Raw genomic sequence first — 24,863 nt, forward strand, 5'->3', positions numbered from 1 at the left:
GGAAGGAAGGAAGGAAGGAAGGAAGGAAGGAAGGAAGGAAGGAAGGAAGGAAGGAAGGAAAGAAGGAAGGAAGGAAGGAAGGAAGATGGGAGCAAAGAGGGGAGGAGGAGAGAGAGGCTGGGGTGGATTCAGGTTCAGACTGGACAATCTGATGTGCCCCAAAGAGGGAGGCAGAGCCTCCACCATCCATCAGAAGATGGAAAAAGCCTTTGGCCAGCTACTGTGCCAGCCACTGGGACAGCCCAAGACATGGCATCCCCTGAAGGTTTGTACAGCCCGAAATGATTAACTTCTAGAAGTCATCTTTCATTTGCAGACATTTACAGGGCACTTGCTGAGTACAGGCGCTAGGGCTAGGTGCTAGGGAATCAGAAAAGAATAAACCACCATTCCTGCCCTCAAGGTATAGGTGCTGTAGCCTAGTTAGAGTAATTAGTATACAAATAATAGAAAGATGTTATGTAGAATGAAGCCGGGACAGAGAAGGGAGCAATGCATTGTCTGCTGGGTCTGTTTGGAAGGAACACAGAGGAGCTGATGTCTGAGCACCATTTGGGAGGATACCTAGGAGTATGTCAGGAAGTCAAGGGCGGAAGGGAAGGGCATTCCACATGGAGGAGCAGAAAGTACAAAGGCCAGAAATGTGAAACAGTTGTGTGTGTTGAGAGGACTGCCCCCATTAGTATTGCTACAGTATAAAGTACAAGAGTAGATGCAGCAGGGAGAGGCTGGCGGGTAGGTGCCATCAGGTCATGCCCATCTCTGGATGTCACGATAAGGTATCCTGTAGGTGAGCTTTGTCCTTTGGATGACAGAGGGCCAGTGAAAGGGCCGGGCAGGGGAGTGATGTGAGCAGATAAAAAGCAGGAGGAGTTCAAAAGAAGAGAGATGCAAATGGAGCTGTATTAGGTCTCATAAACTTGGTGGCCTAAAACGTATCAGAAGCTTAATCTCTCATAGTTCTGGAGGCCAGAGGTTTCGAATCAAGGTGTGGGCAGAGCTGAGTTTCCTCTGATGGCTCTAGGGGAGAATCCCTCCTTGCCTCTTCCAGCTCCTGGTTGCCCCAGGTGTTCCGTGGCTTGTGGCAACCAAATTCCAGTCTCTTTTTCTGTCTTCCCCTGGCCTTCCTCTCCATATGTCTGTGTCCAAATTTTCCCCTCCTTTCTCTTACAAAGACATGAGTATTAGATTTCGAGCCCACCCTAAATCCAGGGAGAGCTCATCTTGAGCTCTCAGGATCTCTGCAAATCTGCAAAGACTCTTCTTCGAAATCAGGTCACATTCACAGGTTCCAGAGGGTAGGACACAGATATATCTATCTTTTGGGGGGCCACTATTCCACCCACTACAGGAGTGGAATGGCCAAAGGGGGTGAAGATTTGAGTTGGACTTTTAAGGATGGGAAGACCGTGAGCAGAAGAATCAGAGGACCAGTTGGGCTGGATATATTTCTGGAATAACGGCCATATCTGCCTAAGTCTGGAGCACAGGGTGTGTGAGTGCGTGGTAAGAGGCCAGATTCTACAGACCCTCAGAGCTGCAGAACCCTGTGGCCTGGATGGGCTTGGGTTGAATAGGGTCGACAAGAGACAGCCCACCGTGAATCCTTTTTTTTTTTTTTTTAGACAGAGTCTTTATTTTTTTTTAGTCAGATTTTTACTCTATTGCCCAGGCTGGAGTGCAGTGGCATGATCTCAGCTCACTGCCGCCTCAACTTCCTGGGCTCAGGTGGGTCTCCCACCTTAACCTCCCACATAGCTGGGACTGCAGGTGTGCACCACCACACCTGGCTAATTTTTTGCATTTTTTTGTAGAGACAGGGTCTTGCCATGTTGCCCAGGCTGGTCTTGAACTCCTGAGCTTAAACGATCTGCATACCTCGGCCTCCCAAAGTGCTGAGATGACAGGTGTGAGCCACCGTGCATGACCCTGCCATGCATTCTTGAGCAAGGGTGAAATCAGTGGGTTTCCTCTTGAATTGGGTTTTCAGGAAATCAGGTAGCAGTGTGCTAGGTGGGCTGGAGGAGGGAGAAATTGGTGACAGGAGGTTTATTGTACTAGTTTGGGTGTGAAACATGGAAGGTTTAGTGCCACAGCCTTAGGGAGACATTGCAAAAAAGGACAAAAAACAAAGGAGAAGAAAGGAGCTAAAGAAGAGGGAAGAGGCAGGGGAGCTTTAGGGACACTGTGGTTAAAGTCTATACTGAGTTCAGAAAAATCCATGTGATTTTTCATGTGACCTTGTGAAAGTTATATGACCTCCCTCAACTTCAATTTCTCCAACTGCAAAACAGATATACACAATAACAGTACCTGCTTCCTAGGGAGATTCAAAGCTGTCTTTCAGCTTAGGCACATAGCCTGGTGCCAGCACTGGGCACAGGCTCAGGAACTCCAGATACCCAGGGGCAAAGAGCACAATTGGCCTCCTGAAGTTTCAGTTTGGAAGACTGCATTGGTAATGGGACCTCAGAGAGAAATGCAGTCATTAGAAAGGGAAAGGGAAACGCGTTTGTTTAGTTATTGCTTCCTCTGTGAGGTGGCTTTAGGGTAGGAATATTTAAACAGCAGCCCTTTGAAATCGAGGCAGCCAAGATACACCCTAGTGGAGATATCTTAGGGGCTTTGGGAAATGCAGAAAAAAAGACGGGGAATTCAGGTGAAAAATAAGGACAAAAGACACACCCCAAGGAGAGGCAGGTGAGTTTTGTGATGAGAGTGGTTTCCCATCTGCCCTGTCCCCTGCTTCCAGCTACGTTCACAGGCCCCTCTGCGGGGCAGGGGCTTCTCTCCACCACTTCCGCCTAAGCCTAAACACACTTTCCCCTAGGCTGGACTGACTGGCAAGTGAATCATGCTGGTGGTTAATCAGATTTTCTTGGCCAGGCGTCGTGGCTCACCTCCTGTAATCCCAGCACTTTGAGAGGCTGGGCAGCCAGATGGCTTGAGCCCAGAAATTTAAGACCCAGCCTATGGCCAACATGGCAAAACCCCATCTCTACAAAAAATACAAAAATTATCTGGGCGTGGTGGCGTGCGCCTGTAGTCCCAGCTACTCGGGAGGCTGAGGTGGGAGGATCGCTTGAACTTGGGAGGTAGAACCTGCGGTGAGCTATGTTCCCACGGCTGCACTACAACCTAGACAGTGGGGTGAGACCTTGTCTCAAAAAAAAAAAAAAAAAGTTAAATAAAAAATTTTCCTGAAGGCTAGAGGCTCAAGGGGAGCCCAAGGACAAAAGCAGAAGCTAGTGGCATCAGTGTTCCTAAAGCCCCACTTCCCCAGGACAACCAGTGGGGGTGGCAGTGAGTGCCAGGCTGCCTTTTTTCTTTGCCACCTTCAGAACTTTCTCCTCTTTTTTGGTTTTTAGTCGCAGAACAGCAGCCAGACCCTCACCTTCTCCCTTTAGAACCCCCAGGGCTACTAAAAATTACCGGTATTTTACTAAGCAAAACAACTCAGCCCCCTGGTAGCCTCACTCCAGGCTAACAGGAAAGATCTGTAAAGATCTATAACCAAGATACGCACCAAGGCTCCCTGGCCTTCCTTAGCAAAACAAACAAAACCGAAACTTTGGAATTACTTTTCCTGCTATTGTCTTACACCAAATTCTTAGGGAATCCTCGCTGGAGCCATCAGTCTTTATAAACTGAAGAGGGCAGTAGAGTCTCTGTTGGTCCTTTTCATGGCGCAGTCCCCAGGGGTCAGACTATTGTTTTCTCGCCCTGGCAGAAATGTTGACTTGCAGATTTCTTCCTAGCGGGTCTAGCTGTGATGACTCACGCTTTCAGAGAAAGTAAGCTTCTCCAGGGAAAAGAGACTGAATCTTGGGGAATGCCCAGGGACTGAGAAGAGGAAAAGGAACAGTGACAGGAACAGAAAGAGCTGTCAGAGATGGCGACCGAGAAATGAAAGCAGGGAGACTGAAGGAGGCAGCTGAAGCTAAGAGCCAGGGTCTGAAGGAGAGGCCGGAGCAGCTGTCAGGGAGTTACTTCACCTCTTGGGGAAATGCAGCGCACGCAGGACAGACAGTCCGCAAGTGGCCAGGCACAAGGCCCAGCACTGTATGGGAACTCCATAAATGTTTGCCATTGTCATCATTAGGAGAAAGGGGTGGTCTTTGGGCCTGGGTAGGGCCTGCTGCTGATTGGGGAAACGTATCCGCATCTGTTGCCCAGGAAGTCAGTGGGCACCTTTCAAAGCTCGGTTTTAGTCCAGCACTGGGGAGTTCTAGGAGGAGAGTGGGTGAATCTAGGAGCCACCCCAGAGACAGCAGGGAAAGGAGGCATTTCCTCTCCACGGGGACAAAGGAAGGAGAATCCTGGTGGGGGCCCTCCCTTCCTCTTCTCAGTTTTGTAGGGGTGTCACATTCTGGCTCAAGCACCAATTTCCTTTTCCTTTCCCGTCCTCCCCTCTGCCCTCTCTGTGTCTCTCCTCTTATCCAAGCCAAGAAAATCCTCCCAGGGTTGCTGGAGAGGCCTTGGGCTCACTGGGAGGCACCTCAAAGAGGCCCATCCCCATCCCTCCCATTGCCCCGCCCCCCCGCCCCGTGCTCATGGCTTCCCCCCACCCCGGCCTCCAGCCTCTTCCTGGGGTCGCGCAAGGGGCAAGGTTAGCAGAGATGCTGGCATTGGACGTCCCTTACAGAAACTCTGCTTCCTTCCAGTTCTTTTCTTTCACATAACATCCCTCCGCTGGCACCCCAAACGCAAACCTGAATTTGGTCCTGTGGGGCAAAAGGGCACCCCAACAGGACAAGCAGGTCGGCCCAGCGCCTCCACCCTCCCTTCTCTCACTCCTTCCCTCACTTCACGTGGAGCTGGGAGATGAGGCCTGGGAAAGAAGGAGGCCTGCCCCAGGTCCTAGCCCTGGCAGGTTTCCTGCTCCCAGGCACCCTCCCCTGCTCTGGCCAACAGACCACATCTTAGGAGACTGCTGTCACCCTTGGGACTAAGTGACTGGAGAGCCAGAAAAAGCAGAATTGGAAATACAGGCCTGATGTCATTTTCCTATCCCTGTTCATCCATTTCATCTCTTGTCCCGACCCAGCTGCCCCCAGCGTTTCTGGAGAGGCTTTAAGAAAGTCTAGGTGCCCAGGAATTGCTGGCTCATATACTTCAAACTGGGGAGATACTGGAAATATTTCACAATTAGTATAGCACGGGCATCAGCCAATCAGAAGGGAGCGTGCACTAGAGGTCCTTTGCTGTGCCAGATGTTCTCCCCCTGGTTGCCAGATCATGGGGGTGGGGGAAGTGGATGAGACCCAGGCAGCAGCCATTTCCTTACCAGCACGGAAGATTTCAATATTTAACAATGATATGGCCATACCAGCAAGTGCTGACATTAGTGCTGCCCACTGCAGCCACCGGTACCTCCCTTTTGCCAAGGCTTGCCTCCACCTCCAACCTCAGCTCTACCACCTTCTCTTCCCTCTCCTTCCCCCTCCCTCTCCCCCTCCCCAAGCTAACAACTGACTTTTCATAACTCTTTACCTTTCTTTTTTTTTTTTTTTTTTTTGAGACAGAGTCTCGCTCTGTCACCCAGGCTGGAGTGCAGTGGCCGGATCTCAGCTCACTGCAAGCTCCGCCTCCCGGGTTCACGTCATTCTCCTGCCTCAGCCTCCCCAGTAACTGGGACTACAGGCGCCCGCCACCTCGCCCGGCTAGTTTTTTGTATTTTTTTTGGTAGAGACGGGGTTTCACCGTGTTAGTCAGGCTGGTCTCGATCTCCTGACCTCATAATCCGCCCGTCTCGGCCTCCCTAAGTGCTGGGATTACAGGCGTGAGCCACCGCGCCCGGCATAACTCTTTACCTTTCAAGGCTGTCCTTGAACGTGTTGCATTGACTGAACTAGGACTCAAAGAGCAAGGCCCTGCCCCAGCTCTGCTTCTCCGTACCCGTGGGACCTTGGGCAAGTCACTTCACCTCTCTAGGTCTAGGTTTCTTATCTGTAAAATGGGCTTGGATTCATGTTCTCCACACCACAGGGCAATGGTGTGTATCAAATGACCACCTGTGCAAAGGTGCTTTGAAAATTTTTTCTCAGATGGCGCCATTTCATTCTGATGGTACCTGTATGAGATCGCTGCGGGCGGGGAGGAAGACAGACAATATAATGCGTCCTCTCCTCAGCCTTCTAGGAACTTTCCTCCCTCTGAAGGACAGCAGAGACCTCAGCCCAGGACAAAGCCCACCTCTGCCCATGTTCTGCCCTCCTGCTCCTCCCAGCTTCAGGGCAGAGGCCCAGGTGGTAGGAGAGGGACGCTCTTGAAGGAGCAACCAGTACCAATTCAGAACACTTATTCCACCATCACCACCAACCAGGGAGGGCTTCCTGAAGGAGGGGGCAGACCTGATAATGGGTCTGCCAATGGGACATGAGAAGCAGGAAGACCTGTACAGGCAGGAAAAGGGCCATTCTGTTCACCCCACTCACCCCCAGCACTAGCTCCAGAGTTTGCTGCCAACCAAATCCCGGCACCACCCCACTTTCTTACTCTAAGAAGTACCCCCTTGGGCAGTTACTTAACCTTAGAGTCTCCATGTCTCAGTAGTAAGGTAGGGGTAAAAATATCTGGTTCATGGGGTTTTTGTAAAGATTAAATAAGGTAATGTAGGCTGGGTGCGGTGGCTCACGCCTGTAATCCCAGTACTTTCGGAGGCCAAATGGGGTGGATCACAAGGTCAGGAGTTTGAGACCAGCCCCGCCTCTACCAAAAATACAAAAATTAGCCGGGCATGGTGGCAGGCGCCTGTAATCCCAGCTACTCAGGAGGCAGAGGCAGGAGAATCGCCTGAACCCGGGAGGTGGAGGTTGCAGTGAGCCAAGATCATGCCACTGCACTTTAGTCTGGGTGACAGAGTAAGACTCCATCTCAAAAAATAATAAAATAAAATAAAATAAGGTAATATATGTAATGCACTTAGCAGGGTGCCTGGCAAACAACAAGTGCTCAATAAATGAGAGCTCTTAATAATGAAAGTGTCCTGTCCCAGATCACCCTACAGAAACTGAAGGCAGAGGAGTACGTTCAACAGAAGAGGGAGCTCCTGGCCCTCTACCGGGACCAGGACAGGGAGTCCCCCAACACCAGGCCCTCCACGCCTTCCCTGGAGGGCTCTCAGAGCAGCGCAGAGGGGAGGTAAGGCTCACATGGACTACAAGGTCTCCCCGAGTAGGGGGCCACAGACAGGGAGGGGAAGAGGAGGAAGCCATAAGGCTGAGAAATGGCATCACTGTACACTTTTGGTGGAACTGGGAATAGATAGAGGAACACAGGCTATAGGGCAGGGTAGGGAAGGTCGGTATCAGCAGTGTTGGGTCGGGGGTGGGGGGTAGGGCACAGACAGCCTACAGAGTTAGCCAGCCTAGAGGCACACAGGAGCGTCTTGAGAGGAGCAGGTTCGAGAATGAAGGTAGGTGTGGATTTGCAGAACATCAGAGCTGCCAAACCCCCCAGTGTGAGAGGTCCATCTAGGATAGCACCACTGCTTGGCAGCAGCTTAAAGAGAAAAGAAGAATCGATCATTGAGGATAATATCAAGTAAGTTCAGGAACCACTCAGCAAAAACCTGACCACCCACTCGATACAACATCCTGGACCAGGTGCTATGGATAAAACAGTTTAGAGGCAGCCCGCACTCTCTTAGGAGCTGAAAATCTAGCCAGCCAGATGAGAAAAACAATCACAGTGCGATGGAAAGGCGATACCAAAAGAAGTTTGGAGGAGGGGCCGTTTCTGGATGTAGTGATCAAGGGAAGCTCCCTGGACTTGAACTTGACCCCTATGCATCTGACTCTGCCATTAATTGTAGGACTCCTGAGTTCTCGACCATTATCCCCCACCTGGTGGTGACAGAAGACACAGATGAAGATGCTCCCTTTGTGCCAGATGATACCTCAGACTCTGGCTATGGCACTTTGATCCCAGGCACCCCCACGGGCTCCCGCTCCCCGCTGAGCCGTCTACGCCAAAGAGCCCTTCGGCGGGACCCTCGCCTCACCTTCTCCACCCTGGACCTCCGGGACGTCCCTCTGCGTCCCCAGCCTCCCAACCCCCAAGCTCCTCAACGCCGAAGCGCCCCGGAACTGCCAGAAGGAATCCTAAAAGGAGCCAGTCTTCCCCAGGGAGACCCACCGACCTGGTCTGAGGAAGAAGAGGGGGCCTCCGTGCGAGGGAATGTGGTGGTGGAAACACTGCACAGGGCCCAGCTTCGGGGCCAGCTTCCCTCCTCCCCAGCCCATGCTGACTCTGCCGGGGAAAGCCCCTGGGAGTCCTCAGGGGAGGAGGAAGAAGAGGGGCCTCTGTTCCTGAGAGCTGGCCACACATCCCTGCACCCAATGCGGGCTGAGGACATGCTCAGAGAGATCCGGGAGGAGCTGGCCAGCCAAAGGATTGAGGGTGCCGCGGAGCCCCGGGACAGCAGGCCACGGAAGCTGACTCGGGCCCAGCTGCAGAGGATGCGGGGACCCCACATCATTCATCTGGACACCCCTCTGTCCACATCGTAAGTGCTGGAGGGAAGCTGGCCTGGGAGGGGGCAAACAGGGATGTCTGTATGGGGCGGGGGATGCAGTATAGAAAGGGCAGTGCAGGAGCCGGGGCGCAGGCAAGAAGGGCTCTCCGCCTCTCTTCACCCGACTCTCACCCATGGCCACTGACTGTCGCCTAACACCCCCTCCTGTCTTTTCAGAGAGGTGTGAGGAAGGCAGAGGACCTTCGGCATGCATCTCTCCCAGAGGACATCTCTCCCCAGTAGTGCTGGTCACCCTCCGGCATCCGTGACTCTACCTCAAGGACCACATTTCCCAAAGGAAGCCTGGCCCAGGCACCCTGCCTCCGGCTCTGAGGACTTTGGGGATCAAGAACTGTAAATTTATGTATCATAGGTGCACCTAAGCCCCACAGAAAGTTGTGCATAAAAATGACTGCCCTGGCTGGGCATGCCTGCCTGTAATCCCAGCACTTTGGGAGGCTGAGGTGGGAGGATCCCTTGAGCCCAGGAGTTCCAGGACAGCCTGGGCAATATAGAGAAACCCTGCCTTTATAAAAAAAATTTTTTTTAATTACCCAGGTGTGGTGGTGCACCTGTGTCCAGAGGCTGAGGTGGGAGGACCCCATGAGCCCGAGGGTTGGAGGCTGCAGTGAGCGCACTCCAGCTTGGGCAACAGATGAGGGTGGGCAGAACACAACCTGCTACTCCTGTCAGTTGGCGTGATCGTGGTGCGCTACCTGGCCCTAGTGCACGGCTTTTCCCATCTCACCCCTCAGGATCTGGGCCTCTGCCCCCGCCTCCCGTCCTGACAAACCACTCTCTCTAAGAGCAGAGCTTTAATTTCAGAAGTTTTAGTGTATTTACAAAAGTCCACAGCTTCAGCTGAAGGCCCCATTGTTCCGTGCTCGCCCCTGCCTTGGGACAGTTCAGCTTGCTTTGTGCTTGTCCAGGCAGAGGGCATAGGACTGCCAAGTTTCTATTAGTGTAACATGATTGATTTTAAAAAACAACAACAACAAAAAAACAAAAACAAACAAAAACTGCTTATGTACTGTGAAAAAGGATCAGGGACGAACCAGGGGCCCCTGAGCAGCCTTGCTGGTGAGGACACCCAAAACGGGCATGAGGCATAGCGTCCCTCATCCTCGCAACCACCCACTCAAGCTCTTGAGCCCACGGCGCTCCTCTCTCCGCGCGCGCAGTGCTGTCAGCGGCGCGCAGGCAGCTGAGAAAAGCTATGTACATCTAGAGGGTAGCACCAAGTAGGCGGCTGCTAGCCCCTGTTTGCCCCTCCAGGACCCCTCCTCTCCAGAAAAAAAGTGGGGTTGGAAGGGGATCTTGCAGGACCGTCCTTAGAGCTGCCTGCAGGGGCGCAGCCTCATCTGAGAAGACCGGGCCCGGGCGGGAGGGCGGCGGGGCCGCACAGCGCCTCCTCGATGTCCTCCAGGCAGCCCAGCAGGTCCATGTCACGGAGCACGCGGCCCAGCAGCTCCAGCGTGGCCTCGCGCCGCGGCGTGCGCCGCCTCCAGGTCGCCAGCATGCTGTATTGCGCCTCTCGCAGGCAGCGCCCGTTCTGCAGCTCCAGCCGATCGATCTCGTGGTCGCTCAGCCCTAGGCGCCGCACGAATTCCTTCCAGCGCAACGGGGGCACGTTCTCCACCACGGCGTACAGCGTCGCGGGGTCATCAGCTGCGGGGACGCAGGCCGGTGAGCCTCGGGGACGCAAGCCGGTGAGCCTCGGGCAGCAACCCCAGGCCCCGCCCCGCATCCCACGCCCTCCGCTTCTCCTGGTCCCTTCTGGGAGGCCGCCCGCGCTCACCCGGCCCTCCCCCAGCCTCCTCCCCCCAGTCTCCAGCGGCAGGAGAAACTCACTCTCTAGGCTCTGTGGCTTGTGGGCGCTGTCCTCCCACTTCTGAAGGGGAGTGGGGATGGGGGCAGAGGCGAGGGCTGTTGCAAGGATGGGGTCAGCCCCCAGGTAGGGTGGTGCCATCTCTCTGCGGGAAGCCGCGAAGTTGGGACAGTCACCGGGGGTATAGGTGGAGCTGGAGGTGAAGGTGGAACTGGGCATGGGACTGAAGCCCAGGGTGGGGGTGAAGCCTGGAGTGGGACTGAAGTTTGGGGTTGGGGCCAGGGGCTTAGTAGTAGTTCCTTCAAGCTCCCCCTGAAAGAGAGAAGGTGGCGCAGCATTAGTGGGGGAGCAAAAACCAACCCGGGCCCTCTTTATTCTGGATAGGGGCTGGGACTTAGAGGGAATGAGGCGAGCCTCCGGGAGGTGAAGGATGATTCCAGGGGATCTGAGTATTAGGCAATTATGAGGAACGGTCAGGGACATCTGGGAGTAGCTCTCTAATTTCATCTCACCTCTTTTTCAGGCGTTGATTTCCCACAAACTGAGAAAAAAGACAGAAAGCATCATAAATTTCACTTCCTCTCTCAGCCCTGGCACCCTAGACTCAGGTGGCAGTGGGGACTTGTGGTGACACGCCTCAGGGCCTATGTGGCCCCAGGGACGAGAGAGCTACTCATGCAGCTCGACCTCTCCCCAGCCATCCAGGGCCACCTTCTACCTAGAGTCCGCAGCAGTGTGAACTGAGGGGACATTCCTCACCTCCCTCCACATATGTCCATCGCACCCACCCACATCCTCCCTCACCCCCACCAGCTCCATCTCCCTCCCAAAGGCCCCACTCACCAATGGCGTAGAGCTTGGACTTCCACCGTTGGTAGCGATACATTAAACCAATGAAGAGGAGGGATAAAAGGCAAAGACCAAAGAAGATGACCAGGGGCAACAGCACTGTGGTGCCTGGAGACAAAGCAGGTGTTGGTCAGAGGAGGGGGCAGAGGGGGGCCACAGGGATAGACGGATGGGTAGGATGGATGGGTCGGGGCAAGGAGAGGGAGAGGGCAGGTGAGCACGGTCACTTCTCCTCACCTGAGTCCTCAGTGCCCTTAACATTCTCAGTCTGGGGTAGGCACAACTTGGTGCACTCCAGGGTTTTCTTACAGCTGAAAGAAGAGACGGCACTGGTGAATAGCGGCCCTACCATTGGAGGAACGCAGAAAAACAGCAACACAGATTGTTGGACATCCTTCCTTTACAAATATTTTTGCTGTCTCTTGATATAATTTGTTTTGGGAACTGATGCAGAAGAATGAAACACAGTTAATCACAGAATCATTTAATTTTAGAATTGGCAGGGATCTTGAAAAGGCTGTGGAGAAAATGTGAAAAGCAGTCAGGGTCAGGGTGTGAATTCCAGTCCATTCCTTGGCTAGCAGTGTGAATCTAGGCAAGCCGTTAACCCCCAAGCCTCGGTTTCCTCATCACCACAGGGATCACCCACCTCTCAGGATTGAGGATTAAGCAAAATGATTATGCCTCATTTAATAAGTGCTTGAGAAGGTAACTAGCTCGCTGTTATGGGATTGCTGTTTCATCACTGTTTTGCTGATAAGAATCCTTTCGCAAAGAGAGGTTAAAGGGCTTTTTCTTAAATGACACTGCTAGTTACAATCCCTGACTTCGGGGAGGGGGAGTCAAACATGCATATGAAAAATTTAAAAATACATGTTACTGGGGCAGCCAGAGAGCACACTGTAGAACTAGCAGATCTTCCACATTGGGAGTTGTCACTGGACAGTGTGGAGTGATGAGAACTCTGTGGGGTGGTGCTGGAAGGAACTTGAGAGAGTGAGTTCCCAGCAGGAAGATAAAAGCAGGGAGAGGCACTTTAGCCCACCTCTCAAGCTCATGGTGAGAACCACATAGAGTAGTATAAAAGTGCTTTCAAGAAGAAATGGAGCCAGGTGTGGTGGCTCACAGCTATAATCCCAGCACTTTGGGAGGCCGAGGTGGGTCAAGATCAGGAGATGGAGACCATCAGGAGATCGAGACCATCCTGGCTAACACGGTGAAACCCCGTCTCTACTAAAAATACAAAAAAAATTAGCCAGGCATGGTGGTAGGCGCCTGTAGTCCCAGCTTCTCGGGAGGCTGAGGCAGGATAATGGTATGAACCCAGGAGGTGAAGCTTGCAGTGAGCCGAGATCGCGCCATTGCACTCCAGCCTGGGCATTAGAGTGAGACTCCATCTCAAAAATAAAAAAGTGCTTTCAGGAAGAGACAAGCCAGGTGCGGTGGCTCACGTCTATAATCCCAGCACTCTGGGAGGCTGAAGCGGGTGGATAACCAGGAGTTTGAGACCAGCCTGACCAAACTGGTAAAACCCCATCTCTACTAAAAATACAAAAATTAGCCAGGCATGGTGGCACGTGCCTGTAATCCCAGCTACTTGGGAGGCTGAGGCAGGAGAGTCGCTTGAACCTGAGAGGCAGTGGTTGCAGTGAGCCAAGGTTGCGCCACTGCATTCCAGCCTGGGCAACAGAGCAGGACTCTGTCTCAAAAAAAAAAAAAAAAAAAAAGATGAAGATTAATGGAAAATAAATAGCTTTGTGTCAGATGTGTTGTAGGTTTTGTTTGTTTGTTTTTGGTTCTCATAAATTTACCAAATGAATGTCATTATGCTTACTTTAAATATAAGAACGGCAAGGCCCAGGCCAGGCTTGGTGGCTCATGCCTGTAATCCTCGCACTTTGGGAGGCCAAGGCAGAGGACTGCTCGAGCACAGGAGTCCGAGGCTAGCCTGGGCAACATCGTAGGACCCTGTCTCTACGAAAAGTAAAAAATTAGCTGGCTGTAGTGGTGTGTGCCTGTAGTCCCAGCTACTCAGGAGGCTAAGGCAAGAGGATGGCTTGAGCCCTGGAGGTGGAGGCTGAGCCATGGTTGTGCCACTGCACTCCAGCCTGGGTGACAGAATGAAACCCTGTCTCAAAAATAAATAAATAAATAAAAGTCAGGCTCAGAGATGTTAAGAAGCTTGCCCAAGGTCACATAGCCAATAAGTGGCTATGCTGGGGTTCAAACTCTGAGAGCCCTCAGAGTTTATTCTTTGCAAGTGAGTGACAAGAACAGCCACTGTGGAGCCAGGAGTGAGGAGGCCTGGACACAGAGACTAAGGGGGAAATACCATATTTCATCAAACCTAAGATGCCATCAAGAATAAAAGGCACTTTTCTTTACCTGACTACCCAGACACACACAAAGCTGCCAATGAAACCATGATGAATCATCAATTACAGGAAGTTTGATTTCAGAGCTGTCAGAGTGTATGTCCCAGAATCAATGAACTATCGTAGATCCTATGGCCCAAGAATCGACATATCTGAGTTGGAAGGGCTACAAGTCCTTGGGGCATGATCTTCTATCCTCAAAGACTCCTTAAGATTTGAAGAGCAAGGGGAAGGACTGCTTGGTGTCTTAACGAAGTGTCTCCCACTCAGTCAGTAGGAGCCTGAGCACTCTTGGGCATCCTGGCATCCGTTGTCCCACTAGTGGCTCCCACCAAAGTCACCCATCCCAATCCATGCCACCATCCAGTGCCCAGCAGCTCTCAGAGATACTCACTTACTACAGGAGACACACTCGTTTTCTCTTAGAAAGAACCCTGCATGGCAGGTGCACACGGTATTCTGTTTCTCCTGGCCTGTAGGGAGAAGTGCAGCACAGCTAAAGAAGGAGCACCCTGCACCCTCACCCCACAGGACAGAGGAAGTGACGAGGGACAGGGAGGGGGCGACCAGAGAGGAGTTGGTCGTCAGACCCACACACTATGGGAGGGGAAGGAAACGAAACGCCGCTACATGGGGAAGGGGCCAGCCTCTGGTGGGGGGAGAGGGCTTGGCGTCAGGAGAGCTGCACTCACAGGAGAGGTGCACGGTCCCATTGAGGCAGAGGCTGCAATTGAAGCACTGGAAAAGGTTTTCACTCCAATAATACCGGTACTGGTTCTTCCTGCAGCCACACACGGTGTCCCGGTCCACGGTGCAAGAAGAGATCTCCACCTGGCCCATTTCTGGTGAGGGGAGAAGATGGGGTATGAGTCCTGCATCCTCCTGTCCCTGCATCTCCTTCCTGATATTCCCCTAAGTGTGGGTCTGTCTCTGTAACACACACTCACATCCATGCAGTGTCCCAACACACACACCTTCCTGCCCACACCAACCAGCCTGCACACACCGGTCAAGACCCGCCTGGCTCTCCAGCCTGTGCACACTCACCCTTTCGGCATTTGGAGCAGCTGAGGCAGTGCCTGAGGTGGTTCTCTGAAGCGGTGAAGGAGCCGCTCTCACACTCCCTGCAGTCCGTATCCTGCCCCGGGCCTGGACAGTCATTGTACAAGTAGGTTCCTGTGAATGGGGCAGCAGTTAGGCTGCAGGTGAGAGTTCAAGGAAGGAGCCCCATGCTAGGGACAACAGCCAGAGCCAATTCCCTGAAGTCTCTAGGAGAGGAGGGAGGGAGAAAATCCCAGTCCAGGAGAGGCAGCAAAGTTAGGGAAGAACATCTGGAAGAAGCAGAGGAAGAAGCAGCACCCCAGACCTGAGGGCATTCACCGTTTCCACTTGCCCCTACCTTTGTGGCACTTGGTACAGCAAACGGAATTATTTTGAGGGTGGATGTATTTTCCTTGGGGACACACACTATCTCTCTTCTCCCTGTCCCTGAGGGGAGGGACCAGTCCAATAACCCCTGAGGGGTATGTTCCCACCAACAGCTCCAGGAGCACCTGGGGAAGAATCAGATAGAGGATAGACACCATCAGGAGAGGGAGGGATGGGAAGCTTAGGGGCAGCAGATCTAAAACTTCCCCAGCTCTGGCCGGGCACGGTGGCTCAAGCCTGTAATCCCAGCACTTTGGGAGGCCGAGATGAGCGGATCACGAGGTCAGGAGATCGAGACCATCCTGGCTAACTCGGTGAAACCCCGTCTCTACTAAAAAATACAAAAAACTAGCTGGGCGAGGTGGCAGGCGCCTGTAGTCCCAGATACACGGGAGGCTGAGGCAGGAGAATGGCGTAAACCTGGGAGGCGGAGGTTGCAGTGAGCTGAGATCCAGCCACTGCACTCCAGCCCAGGCGACAGAGCAAGACTCCATCTCAAAAAATAAATAAATAAATAAATAAATAAATAAATAATAAAAATAAATAAAATAAATAAAACTTCCCCAGCTCAAGTCCTTCCTTGTGAAACACGCTGCCCAGGCCAACCCACTCACCAAGGTTAGAGTTCTTCCTTGAATCTTAGACAGTTGGGATCATACAATCTGATGCTTATTGTTCTCTAGTTGTCCTGTGTGTTCATTTTTGTTCCCTCAACTCAAAGCTAGTAGGCCCCAGACCTAAGCTGTATTTTTTTTTTTTTTGAGACAGGATCTTGCTCTGTTGTCCAGGTTGGAGTGCAGTGATAAAATCACCGCAGCCTCCACCATCCACACTCAAGCAGTCCTCCCACCTTAGCCTCCTGAATAGCTGGGACTACAGGTGTGCACCACCATGCCCAGCTAATTTTTTTTTATTTTTAGTAGAGGCAGGGTCTTGTTATGTTGCTCAGGCTGGTCTCAAAATCCTGAGCTCAAGTGATCCTCCCACCTTGACTTCCCAAAGTGCTAGGATTACAGGCGTGAGTCCACCCCTGTATTTTATCCCTACTGTGAAATCCCCCACAGCAGCTAACAGTGCTGGACACAGGGCAGATGTTGAAAGGATGTGTTTTTGATTGGGAATTGGCAGGTTACTTCAGTGATGGCCCTTTCTTCCAACAAGCAGCCCTAAAGATTGGGGCGGTGTTTCTCCCTCTGGGTGCTGGGTTCACCGTGTGATTGCTTTGTGAACATTCACAGAGGTAAACAGTGAGGATCTGTGCACATCCCGGGAGTATTTCTAAAAAGGCCAGCTGGTGGTGGGGGCGAGTGATGTTCCTGTGAGCTCCACTCCTGGGGAGCGGGCAGAAGCAGAAGGAAGTTTCTTTACATGCTTGTATCAAACCTTACTCCGCCTCCTGCCCTCACATTCCCTGGCCCATCCCCTCCACCTCAAAATTTACGCAAACACCCGTGGTTCGCAATGACAAATGGGGAGGAGAGTAAAAGGGAAAGGTTGGGGATCCCACATGGGTAGACGGGGGACAAAGTTGAGATGGGGGGAGGAGTGGGTAAAGGTGTGCAGGACACTCAAATAGAGCTGGCCAAGGCTAGTGACTCAGCTTGGATGACTGTCAGGTGGCAGCTGAGGGCGTGCTGGGGAGTCCTGGAGCCCCCTGCACCCATGGTATTCTGGAAGGTACGCTTTGCAGTCTCAGGCCAACCCCACAGCAGCTAAACAGCTTGTCCTGTTCTGGCATCAGTGCCAGGAAAGCAAAGCCAGGAGGGAATATTTAGCTCCAACTTGGACTTTGATCTCTGCCAGCTTCATTTCTGGTTTTCCCTGGGCTTCGGTTTTTTTTTTTTTTTTTTTCTCTACTATAAGAGACACTTTGTGTAAAGATAAGAGGGTGTCCTCAACGTCTGTTAAACACTGAGGAGCAACTGACTCACCAGATCACAGAAACCCTAGGGCAGGCAAGGAGGGCCAGGCAGCCCACAGCCACCCAGCCTCACCAACTCCACATTTCGGAGCAGGAGGCCAGTCACACCCTGAGTCAGCCACTGGGAGATGCTGCAGCTGTAGCTGCGCAGGCCCGGAAGTTCAAGCCTCAGCCGCAAACATGGGAAGTCACACACAGAAACACAACAGCAGCCCCCGCAGGTGGAGGTGTGCGCCGCTGCTCAGAGGACAACCTTCCCCAGCCCACGCCAGCCAACGCCGTGCCACCTCCCCTGAGAACAGGACTGGGGCTTCCAGGGCAACAGGAAGGGTTTGGGGTGGTGATGGGAAGAACTTCCCAATCCTGAAAGTGTGGTTCCTTTCCCTGAAGAAGCTATTGGAGCACCCAAGGTCACTGGCACTTTGAATCCCATCCAGGGGGCTTGAGGCAGAGTCAACAGGCAGAGACAGAGTCATGACGAAGAACTGGGGGACGCCAACCCCAGACAGCCTTAAAGGGAGCTTTTCAGGGACCTCTGGCCAGTGGGGGATGAGCCTCCCTGCGGGGAGGGAGGGAGAGAGGCTTTCTCAGGCCACATGTTCCCTTCTCTTTCCAGCACTCTGGGGGTTAAGTCAGATCCGGGAAAGGGAAATATTTTCCCAGCAACTCCGCCCCAGTGACTCAGGCCAGAGGGAGGGAGATCCAGGGAGGGGAGAGGGAACTAGCAGCTTCCCCAGCTCCTCAAGGGTCATGAGTCAGCAGAAAGGCAGAAGGCACCAGCCTGCAAGAGGGACTCCATCTAATCCCTTCTTCCTATGGCCCAGTCCCTCCTTCCCATCCCCACTCAACCCCCTTTCAACCCCTCCCCTTTCCAAAAGCCAGGCCACAGACCCTTGTCCCACTTGGCCCTCATGTTCCGGGAAATGCCTCCCTCTCCCCATTCCATCCCAAAGGGAAGTCTCCCTCGACCCTGGCTTCCGCCCATCAGGTCTGTGCCCTCCCCTCCCTGAGGGCCACTTGGCTCCTCCTAGCCCCTCAGCATCCTTTAGCTGAGGCCCCGCCCCAGCTCCTCCTCCCAGTTCAACACCCGTCCCGTGAGCTCTCACTCCAGCCCCCAACACGCCCCAGTCCCAGCAGGAAGCAAGCCGAGGCTGCCCTCCCACCCTGGGTTCACCACGTTCCCACAGCCTGGCTGGTTCTGGCCAGCTGTGCTGGGTTTGGGGGCCTCCCTGGGGTCCCCAGACAATCCTTAGGAAATAAGGCCAGTTCTGAGTCTCTACAGCCCCTCCCCAAGCCCACTGGCAGCACAGGAAAGGCTCCAGAGCCCTGAACGCCCACTTTCAGGAACCAGGGAGCAGGCGAGAAGGGATGCCAGACGGAAGAAGCAGCCCTGCTTCCCAGGCTTCCCCTGGCCCCCAGAATGCTCCAGGTCAGCCCTCCTGACCCCTGGGAGCCAGGGCCCTCAGACTCCCCACCACTGGGCACCACTGCTGGCATCAGCTGGCCCCAGTGAGCCCAGTCCTCAGCAGTTGCATAAGTGAAGCAAAACAGCCGAAACAGGAGGTGAGCTCTTCAGGCCCAGACTCCAGCCTGGAGCAGAAGGGCAGGAAGCTGGGGTGCCTGTGGAGAGACAGTTGAGGGGGTGGACCAACACCCCTCCAACTCCCCCACAATTTCCGCCAGAGAAGGCTTTAAAGTGTGACTTCCTGTGCTGGGGCTGCAGAGTGGGGAGGCGAAGCTGAGATCGGCCTTGTGGTCTGACCCTGATCCAGCCACCTTGCAGGGACCCAATCAGTCTTCCTTTCCCCCTCATTCATGTGTCTGTTCATTTAATGTCAAGATGTTGGGGGAGGTCATGGCAGCTTCTCCTCCAAGGGCCCAGCTGAGATCCCATCTCCCTCCCATGAAGCCTCCATTGATGATATCTGTTTCCTCCACCCCAGCTCCTGAAACCCACAGCCCCTGTGGGCTCAACTCACGTGAACTGACCCTATCTACTTTTGGCTCTTATCGTAATATGGTTATGTTGGTTGACAGATAGGATCTCCCCAAAGTGACCACGAACCTTGTAAGATGACAGATCAAATAATGTGTTGGTCAGAAAGTGTCTTATCCTCCCCTGGTGTCCTCTCAGCTCCCAGAACCAGGCCTCCAGACTGGGAGCAGATAAATACAGATCAACTGATCGATCTAATGACACATCTGTCTTCCACTCTGGTGGAAGCCAGTGATTCTCAAAGAGGGAGATGAGGAGACAGCACCCCTAGTAGGAATATATTTATCTCCAGGGGAGAGTTTTCAGACCATCCCCCCACCTCCCCACACACAAGCACACACACCCTTACTAAAGAGTCTGGTGTGCTCCTCTCCTTTTGAGAACCACTGATGAGTGAACACAGTGCGTCCGAATGATACAAAGGCAGAAAGAAGTTGGAGCACCTCTCCTCTAGCTTGGTAGGTGCACCCTTCCACACGACCATTCCCCTGGCCCTTAACATGCCCCAAACAGAATTCATCCATCTCCTCACCTACACAAATGTCACACCATCAACTTCCCGGATGAATGTTGAGGCCCTGCCATGCTCCCTCCCCAGGGCCCTGTCCCTATCCCTGCTGCCATCCCATGTGTCAGTTCGTCTTGCAAGGCCTCCCTCTGTGATCTCTTAGCCCTCTCTGCATCCCTGGGTTGCCTCACACCTGGGTTATTGCAGTTGTCTTCTAGCCTCTTTTCTGCTCTCACCCATCCTACACACATTTTTATCTTCATTCAGGCTTTAAATGGCACGTACAAGTGTGTGAACCTTCCTCTCCATCTCCAGAGCCTGGCTCCAAACACTTCCATGGTCATGGAAATGATCTGAATGGGCACCTCCAGGGATGCCTCACTTCTCTTTTTTTTTAAAACAGGGTCTCACTCTGTCGCCCAGGGTGAAGTGCAGTGGCACACTCACAGTTCACTGCAACCTTCACCACCAGGATGGAATGTAGTGGTGTGGTCAGGGCTCACTACAACCTCCACCTCCTGGGCCCAAGCGATTCTCCTGAGCTCAGTCTCCCAAATGCTGGGATGACAAGCATGCCCCACCATGCCCTGCTAATCTTTGTATGTTTTGTACAGACAGGGTTTTACTGTGTTGCCCAGGCTAGTCTCGAACTCCTGGACTCAGGCAATCCACACGCCTCGGCCTCCTGAAGTGCTAGAATTACAGGCATGAGCCATGGCACCCATCTGAGATGCCTCACCTCACTTCTAATCACAGTCCAGGCACAGAGTGTGCCCTAGGAGAACAGCTTCTGAATAAACGAATGAAATGAATTCCTCCACCTGGGACCATATTCAACACTCTTCCTCCATCCTCTCCCCGACTCCCTCTAATTTTCCCATTCATATTTCTTAGTGTTTCTCAACATGGTCTTTCCACTCCCACCAAGGTGGCTGATTTCCTGCCACCCTGCCCATCAACACAAAATCCCATCTCTCCATTCCTCTCCCCTTCCTCACATCAGTGTCCGATTCTGCCTCCCTCCTTTATAGCTACCCTGACAGGCAGTGACTTCAGATGTCAGCTCCACATCCACTTTTCTATGAGGCTTTCCCTCCCCCATCCCATCTGACCCATCTCTTGTTCCTTAATTCATTCAGCAAATAGCTAAGGAGTACAGTTTATGTGACAGGTCCTGTATGGGTGCTAGGGATGCTGAGGTGGATAATACACAGCTCGTGCTCTCAAGAACTCTCGCTTGAGTCAAAGACAGTCAGTTGTTGGCACTGACCTCTACACAGGGAATGCTGCAGTTGCACGGCGAAGGACACTGAAGCAGCGTGGGGAAGCTCCTGAATTTTCTGGAGCTGAGCACAGGAGCTGAGACCGGCTAAGCAAGGCAAGGCAGTGGACCAAGGCTCGTCTCCTTCCCCAGTTCTTTCTCCTCCCATTGGTGCTCCAGGACACCACATCACCATGCATTTGTGGATATTTTCGCCGGACTGCTCTGACATCATTTTTCACTGTAAGCCATCTTGGTTCCTAGGCTGTAAGCTCTTTGAGAGCAGCAAAATCCTGTTTGCTTTGCCACCATCTCTCCTGTATCATTCTTCCCTACTCCCCTACCTCACCTCACCGCCCCCCCGCCCCCACGTCCACCCCCCACACAGTACGCTCTGCATTGCCCATTGAATGGTGAGACATTCAGAAGGATGTTGCATTCCCTTTGTTTCCCCTTTCCCCCAGCTCCAGGCCAGGCTTCTGTCTCTTAGGAGAGGTAATCCCACCTGGGCTGAAGCACCCCAGGACCCAGGCACTTCCCTTTACCTGTTCACGCTACATTTACCCTCTATTTTCCAAACACAGGTAACCACCCAGTAATTACTACTAATCACAGCAATATAAACACTTTATTGAGTGCTTTCTATTTGCTACAACCTGTTTCCCTGATGGACTGTCAAAGCTATGGGCAGGGATTTTGTTCTCTGCTGTAATCCCAGCACCTATCACAGTGTCTAGCCCAGAGTGCACACTTAACAAATCAAAGGAACACTTAACATGTATGCGTCTATTCAATCTTCAAAACAACAGTATGAGGTCATGACTATGACCCCCGTTGTGGAGATAAAGAAACAATGGCATGGAAGGTTAGGTTATAGAAGCTGCTCCTGTTCATGCAGCAGGTGCGTGAGGGAGCCAGGGCTGCCCCCAAACAGAAAACAGAAGCAGGATGTCAGGGCAGCTGGCTGGTGGGGAGACCGTGGGGGGAAGGACAGCGGGAGGAAGGGAAGAGGGGGTGGGACTAAGGAGGAGGGAGAAGGAGAAGAGTGAGACCCTGACAAGGGACGTGCTGCTTGGGGACCTGAGGCTGGAAATGTGGGACCGGAGCGGAGCAGAGAGGCGGGGAAGGAGGACTAGCGAGAAAAGATTTCAAAAAAAGAGGCTCTGAGAAGTCTGAGGAGAGTCTGGGGAGATTGTTGGAAAGAAAGGAATGGTGGGAGAGGAAAAGTATAAGGCACTAAAGAGAGGGGAGGTAGGCGCAGCCTTCAGAGGCCGGGCAGGGCAGGGCCACAACAGGACAGGGAAAATCTGCCCAACTAGATGGGCCCAGGGCATCTGAACGGGATGATTCCCGGGCCAAGACGTGGAGGACGATCAAGGATACATTGAAACAAGGCTGAAGCCAGAGAAAGGGACATTTTCCAGTGACGAAAACAACTTTCTACCAACTTCCCCAAACTGAACTGTAGAATAAGAAACCAAGGGATTGTTGTTTAGCTCTGTGGAAAGCAGCGGGGAGGGGAAGCTGGAGGACAGGCCCAGCGACACTGACCAGGTGGGGGTAGGGCTAGCTCCCTAGGAAGGCTCAGTCCCACAGAGGCCACCCGCCTAGCAGCAGGCAGAAGGGTAAAGAATGTCCCCAGGTGAGAGACCGGGGCCTGGCCAGGGTACTGGGGACGCTGTCCACTGGGTTGCCTTGCCCCATCCAGTGTCCCAGCCCATTCTCAAATACCTCCCACCACAGGCATCCCAAACCCACCACACCACCCCATCCCCACTCCTCAACTCACTCCCCCACTTCACCAGCCGCCAAACTCCTGTCCTACAGGGTGTGCTTTGCCAGGTTCCACAGGCAGCCTTGCCTCCCCACGGCCCAACACACTGCAGGCCAGCCAGCTGACTGCAGGGACAGAATTCAGAACTATCTGGACTCCCAGAGCGCTAACCTTCCTACTCCCACTCCTTTCCTTTCCCCGCCAAATCTGCCCCACCCTGGGCCTATCACCTGCCCACATTCCCTTGGCCCTCGCAAACTTCCACGGCTGTCAGGGCTCAGGGCTTCCTTTTACTCTCTCCCTCTCAAACTTCTCCCATTCCCCTGCCTCAGCGCAGCCCCTACTCCAAGCGGTGGATGCATGGGGAACCCCACACTGGCAGTGGCTGAGGTTAGGACCTGCAGGCCTGAGGCCGGCGCCAGGACCAGGCCCGGGCAGGAGAGGCTCGGCCCCCTCCCGGAGAGGGCCCACGCCGGCCGGGCGGTGCCTCGCCCACCAGCCCACTCTTCCCTTTGTCCCGGGTCTCACCAGTGGCAGCAGTAGGTCAGGCACGGTGGAGAGGCCCATGCCAGACAGCTATGGCCTCTCACTCCCCCATTTGGGCTCAGGACAGTGTGGCAGCGGCAGCGCTGGCGGCTTCCCGGGACTCGGTCTGTCCAGGACGTCCCAAGTGCCTTGGGGTGACAGTTGAGGGTTGAGACTCGGGCATAGAGACCACGGCCTGGTTCCAGTGATCTTGAACCCCAAAGGCCAGAACTGGAGCCTGAGTCCAGAGAATTCTGAGAAAATTAAAGCAGAGAGGAGGAGAGAGGAGGTGGGAGGGGAAGAGTGAGGCGGTGTTGCAACAGCGGGACAGGAAGAGCTGGAGGAGGAGGCCAGAGGAGGCGGGAGGAGGAGGCCCAAGGTTCTTTAACTCTTTGTAGTCCAGTCACAAGCGCAAGAGTCTCAGATCTGGCTGCCTTGCGCCCCCAACCCACCAATCCGACCACTCCCAACCAAACACCAAGGGGCAATAAGCCGCTTCCCCGCATCACTAGCCTTTCCCAAAGGGAACACAGCAGTGAAAGGACCCAGAGTTTGGGAGTCAAATTCTCTGGGTTCCAGTTCAGAATGCTTAGCTTCTTAGCTGGGTGGTCTCGGACACATAACTGAACCTCTCTGGGTCCGTTTTCCAATTTGCAGAGTGGAGATAACCTGTCTCCTCGGGTTCCTGCAAGGATTTGTTCAGACACGAGAGACATAGATAAGCGTCTGACACATGATAGATACTCCATGTCCCTTAGTAATCCTCCCCTTTACTCCACAATTCTTCACTAGCCTCCTAGTCTCCCTCTTTCTTGGGAATTTACCGATCCAATCCAAACCTCAAAGTAAGTCCTAACCCTCATTTTCTGCCCTGACTGGGTCCCTGCCACTTCTCACCCCAGGTCTCATCCAGTCGCTGCCTGGCCAGGTCCCCCCACCCTGCCCCACTGTTGATCCTGGCTCTGCCACCTATCATGGGACATCAGGCAACTCCTCTCCTAAGCCTCTGTTGGTTCCTCATTTATTAAATAGGGGTAACAATGCCTGCCCACCTACATGGGAAGAGTGATACCATGAGCATCAATGAGACATATCCACGAAGCTGCCGTGGAAATAAAGATATCTCCATCAGGTGTTCCTAGTATATTCCCAGTGCTCTTTCCTAAATATTCCAATACCTCAATTATAACTAACCTTAGAGATCATCTACTACAACCCCCTAGGTTTTTTTTATTTCTTCATTTGCTTGTTTTTCATTTTTGTGTTTGTTTCGAGGGTCCGCTCTGTTTCCCAAGCTGGAGTGCAGTGGTACCATCACAGCTCACTGCAGCCTCGACCTCCCAGGCTCAAGTAATTCTCCCACCTCAGCCTCCCAAGTAGCTGGGACTATAGGTGCATACCACCATGCCCGGGTAATTTTTGTACTTTTTGTAGAGACAGGGTCTCGCCATGTTACACAGACTGGTCTTGAACTCCTGGGCCCAAGCGATCTGCCCACCTCAGCCTCCCAAAGATCTAGGATTACAGGTGTGAGCCACCATGCCCGGCCAACCCCCTGGTTTTATAGAGGAGAAAACTGAGGTCCAGAAACCCAGTGTGCCAGGAGGCAGAGCCAACCGAGAACCCCAGACTCCTGACTCCCGGTCCAAGGGCTGTTTTGGCTATGAGAGACACACTGCCACTTTTTCTGTCACTGAGTCAGACCCCACATCCTGACTCTGGCTACTTTATGCCATCCCCATTGATGCAGACATCTCCCAAGAGAATCCTACAACAAAGGTACAGCATTTACCCAACTATCTTCTTGGTACAATGACCTTTCCTACACCCGCCCAAGGGCCTTCAGCTGCTGAGGCAGCTAGAAATGCAGGGAGACAGAG

The 24,863-nt window shown here is 53.2% G+C and overlaps 2 protein-coding genes across 3 annotated transcripts in view; one reads left to right on the forward strand and one right to left on the reverse strand.

Moving 5' to 3' along the window:
* Nucleotides 1–9,064, forward strand: part of PLEKHG6 (pleckstrin homology domain containing, family G (with RhoGef domain) member 6) — a 17,641-nt gene extending 8,577 nt beyond the window's left edge. For both annotated transcript variants that reach the window (XM_011982935.1, XM_011982936.1), the window contains 3 exons: nucleotides 6,998–7,143; nucleotides 7,817–8,509; nucleotides 8,696–9,064. In XM_011982935.1, the coding sequence (XP_011838325.1) occupies nucleotides 6,998–7,143; nucleotides 7,817–8,509; nucleotides 8,696–8,705 (849 nt within the window). In that variant the 3' untranslated portion in view covers nucleotides 8,706–9,064. The remainder of the gene's footprint in view (nucleotides 1–6,997; nucleotides 7,144–7,816; nucleotides 8,510–8,695) is intronic.
* Nucleotides 9,065–9,328: 264 nt separating this feature from the next.
* On the reverse strand, nucleotides 9,329–23,329 carry TNFRSF1A (tumor necrosis factor receptor superfamily, member 1A). Its single transcript, XM_011982937.1, has 10 exons — nucleotides 22,987–23,329; nucleotides 14,970–15,123; nucleotides 14,618–14,746; nucleotides 14,263–14,412; nucleotides 13,965–14,043; nucleotides 11,433–11,506; nucleotides 11,190–11,303; nucleotides 10,859–10,887; nucleotides 10,370–10,658; nucleotides 9,329–10,186 (listed from the first exon to the last, which is right to left on the reverse strand). Exons 1-10 carry the CDS (start codon nucleotides 23,023–23,025, stop codon nucleotides 9,876–9,878), a joined length of 1,368 nt encoding a protein of 455 aa, XP_011838327.1. The 5' UTR covers nucleotides 23,026–23,329; the 3' UTR covers nucleotides 9,329–9,875.
* Nucleotides 23,330–24,863: the final 1,534 nt, after the last annotated feature.

The sequence above is a fragment of the Mandrillus leucophaeus genome, unplaced genomic scaffold (genome assembly GCF_000951045.1).
Source record: "Mandrillus leucophaeus isolate KB7577 unplaced genomic scaffold, Mleu.le_1.0 Scaffold245, whole genome shotgun sequence".
Classification (NCBI taxonomy): Eukaryota; Metazoa; Chordata; class Mammalia; order Primates; family Cercopithecidae; genus Mandrillus; species Mandrillus leucophaeus.